This window comes from Alligator sinensis, unplaced genomic scaffold (assembly GCF_000455745.1).
Source record: "Alligator sinensis unplaced genomic scaffold, ASM45574v1 scaffold842_1, whole genome shotgun sequence".
Lineage (NCBI taxonomy): Eukaryota > Metazoa > Chordata > Crocodylia > Alligatoridae > Alligator > Alligator sinensis.
The window spans coordinates 1,128,920-1,132,827 of NW_005842295.1; the positions used below are offsets into that span (position 1 = coordinate 1,128,920).

General features: G+C 39.6%; 1 protein-coding gene across 1 annotated transcript in view; it reads right to left on the minus strand.

Annotated features, from left to right (window-relative positions):
- Positions 1–3,908, minus strand: part of USH2A (usherin) — a gene marked incomplete at its 5' end in the record, with an annotated part of 567,922 nt that overhangs the window by 7,350 nt on the left and 556,664 nt on the right. Inside the window, 2 exons of the mRNA XM_025209559.1 lie at positions 571–815; positions 3,760–3,843. Of these exons, the coding sequence (XP_025065344.1) occupies positions 571–815; positions 3,760–3,843 (329 nt within the window). The remainder of the gene's footprint in view (positions 1–570; positions 816–3,759; positions 3,844–3,908) is intronic.

A 3,908-nucleotide genomic window follows, 5' to 3' on the forward strand; every position in this document is an offset into this window, starting at 1 on the left:
GCCCTGCGCTTTCCTCAAGTGTCACTCCAATTCCTTTCCCCTGCTCAATCTGTTGCTCTGCTTCCTACCCTATCTGCCACTTTCCCATCCATGATCTGCTGTATGCCACACAGAAGGTACCTGCACAGCTTGTGGCAGAGGCTGGCCACTGCTCTGGCTTGTCTAGAGTTTCCTACTGTATGCAGCACCTGTTGTATCTGATTTACGAGAAGTCCAATCCCAGTGTAGATTGAGCAATGAAATATTTGACCAATAAATAATCAAACCCACAGCTACTTGGCATTATTTTAAGTGTTGGTATGCCAAGGTGAGTGAGTGCTACTTATTGTCCCGAGCTGTGTTGCTTATTTGAACTGTCATGACTTCTCACATCCCAGCTCGCTGCTTGGATTTCTTTCTAGGAGGTGTAGTTCATGCATCAGGAGCAGCATACACCTTTGTCCTCTTAGTATACTTAATTGTAAGTTAACATCTTTAAACTGCAATAGTAACCTCTGTAACAGATAGGACAACACAGGATCATATGCTTTATGTAACATAAATAACAAGCATGTGGTTGACATGACATACCATATGTGTTTCACCTGGGGAATACACACTCATTGGTGATGTCCTCTTTTGCAGTGGAACCAGAGGTGGCCTCTCTCTTGCATATGGCTGTTTGTTTAATTTTCTTTGTAGAATCAGAGACAGGAAAACAGCCAAAAGGACCAAACCTAGAACTGCCATTAATACTGTGAACCACAGTTCATTATAGAATTTTACAGTTTTGGTCCCCGTTTCATCTTTTGCTCCCGGAGTTGTTAAGACAGGACCTGTAAAATCCAAGGTAAAAAGGAAACATTATTTTATAAAGCAGTTTAGTGATGTGCAATCTTCTTTTTTTTTTTTATTATAAATTAGCAAGAAGTTTGAAGCAGTTTGTCACACTGTGCTTATTTGCACTTATGTTCAAGGTGGTGTAATGGTTCAATATGCTAGTGGGCTGTAATAAAAAGCTTACTGCACTCAAGAGACCATGCTTAAAGTTCTGGCATTGCTGCTTCGGTTGGAAATCACCACTGCATTGGCATCTCCCAGGAACGGAGAGGGGGGTGGAATTTGAAAAAGGTTTATCAAAGTAACCTTGAACAGTTGAAACAATGATCGGTAATTTCAGAGAGGAGCAGCTATGATGTTTTCAGTAGCATTATAGCTCAGCATAAGCAGGTGCTATCATGGACACTGCAGCAGTAAGACTATAAAACATTAAAACCACAGAACTGAAGGGAGTGAAAGAAGGGAGGGACCAAATAATAAAAGCCTGAGAAAAGGGACACAAACACAAGACACAATAGCTTTCTGTGCTGCTTCTTTCCGACACACTATATGCATTACTGACTGGCATAATATAATAACAAAATATAATATAAGAAATTAGATGCTTTGGTAACATGCACATTCATGAGGCTGTTAGCAGCTTTGAAATATATGTAGCAATGGAACCAAAGATAGCTGTGTGGACTATTGCTATAGAAAGACAAAAGTAAAATAGAGGTGACTTCTGTCAGCTGGCTGCTTCTAGGCTATGAAGGAAAAAAAAATCCACCAGTTAGTTTATAGCCCATCGCCTTCTCATCAAAACAGGAAGAAGAGCTGACCAAGAGAATTAAATGATGGGTCAAATTGTACCTAACTGGAAAAAAAAAATCTTCAGTGCCCTATTTCAATTTTGCTCCAGAGACATTTTTGAGGTTTCCTCAGTTTGATTATTCTACATCCCAATTCTGGTTCAGGAAGCCGTGTTTTAATACAAAGCATTGACAATATCCTCCTCTCTCCTAGTGTAGATTAAGAATTAATAAACTGCCCCTCCACACCCACATATTGACACTGGCACATGCTGATGGCTTAATGCTAACTTGGATGTGACTGGTAGGGAATACTAATTGCAGCACTTGGAGAACAGGTTCTTAGAGAGACAGACTGATAACAGGCTTCCCTGGCTGCTTGCTTCTGACAAGACTGGTTCCACAAATTTCCGTTGTTTTCCCTTACTACTTGGTGGGCTAACTTGTTTTTTCCACCGGTCTGAGCCTCAACATGCCTCATCTCTAACCAGCAATGAAAAACAAAAAGATGTTAGGCTGTATAATGAAACTGTGGGAGAATATTTTGAGAAATATTATAAATGCCTTCATTTAAGCCCATACTGGGGCTTCATCTGGAATTCTATGTGCAGTATGGGTAAGATCAGCTTATGGTGCAAGTATATGGTAAAAGTATGTAAGAGTAGCTAGTATGGGGAAGGCGAATCTGGAAAGTCTGTTCTCCATCTTTCATAGCACAAGAACAAATGAGCATTTAATGTCATTAAACTGTAGGACATGGGATAAAAAGAAACACTTTTTTCACATGGTCTATAATAGGATGTGGGACTCATTGCCACAGGATGTCATTGAGGTCAAGAGCAGAGCAGGATTCAAAGAGGAATTGGATATTCAGATGAATAACAAGGATATTGGAATTTAGTCATAACTTAAAAAAAAATCATATATTTCAGGGTTTAAGCCATTTTTTCTAAGGGCTCATGGTAACACCTCTGAAGACATATGCCAACTCTGATGTACTTATACCTTTCTCTGTGGGAGAACGGATAGTGAACTGTCTCACTACATCATATATAATGTGCCTCTATCTCTGACTGCCCCTTACGGACATGATGGGCCTAGTTCTGCTCTTGTTGGACTTAATGACACAGCTTCCATTGACTTCAACAGAATCAGATTTTCTTGCTCTATTGAAGACTGGCTAAGATCAAGTTTCTGCCTATTCACCATGTTGTTAACATCCAGAGGGGCTAGGACTCAATCTTTTTAATGTAAAAAGAAAAGAGCAATTCCACAAATCAAGTAGCATTAAAAAAAAAAATCACAAGCTCGTTTGAATTATTCTGAAGGAAAAATGAGGGACCAAGGTTGTTTTTATTTGATGTGTCCATAGGTGCCAACTTTGGTTTTTACCAGTGGGTGCTTGCAGACATGAAAACAAAGTCCTCTATTTTAAACTCAGTGCGTTCTTATGCCAACGCCGCCCATGCCCTGAAGATGCATCATTTTACTTCAACCCAATTCTGCAGCATCTGTAAAGATTGGGTGCTTTAGTGGGGCTTTTTGGATTTTTTTTTATGGTAGCTGATTGAATCAGCTTTAGCTAAAAGTGCCAAAAAGCTCTGCTGAAGTGCCCAATTTTTACAGACACTGTGGAGCCGGGTCAAAGTAACGTACTGCTTCTTCTGGTACAGTGCAGGTTGCTTTTTTTAATGCCTTAGCCATTGCTTGTGGGTGCTGAGCAACCAATAATTTTTTTTTGGTGGGTGTTGGGAGTCCCAGAGCGCTTCAGGTTTAATCCTGGCATTTAGCTAGGACTCCTGGTACTAGACCTGGTCTATGTGATAGCTGGTTGTTGGTGTTGCCCTTTATTTGATTGTTCAGTGACAGGCAAAGCTATGGGCAAAAAAAATCCTTTGTTTAAGAGAATCTCAAAGGCTATACCTGCATCTATACTTGCATCAGTCACAAGAAACCGATTGATTTGTTTGGTAACAAGGACACACAACTTAAGCTACATAGCTTAATGCTTCAAGGCACATATCAATAATTAGGCCCGTCAAATTCTGTGTTTCCATATATGATCTAGTCCCGAGAAAATTATGTCTACTATCACACCACGCATCCACAAATAATTAGCAGTAGTTAGCCAAGAGTTTTACACATTTACCAAGTCCAGTAGCAGTGTTATATTTGATCACTGGTGTCATGGCACTTCCTTCATCAGTGGTGCAGGTTACTTGGAAGGAAAAAGCTCAAAAAAAGAATTAAAAAATAGTTACAAATTTGTAAAAAGAAAACAATCAAAATACTTTCATT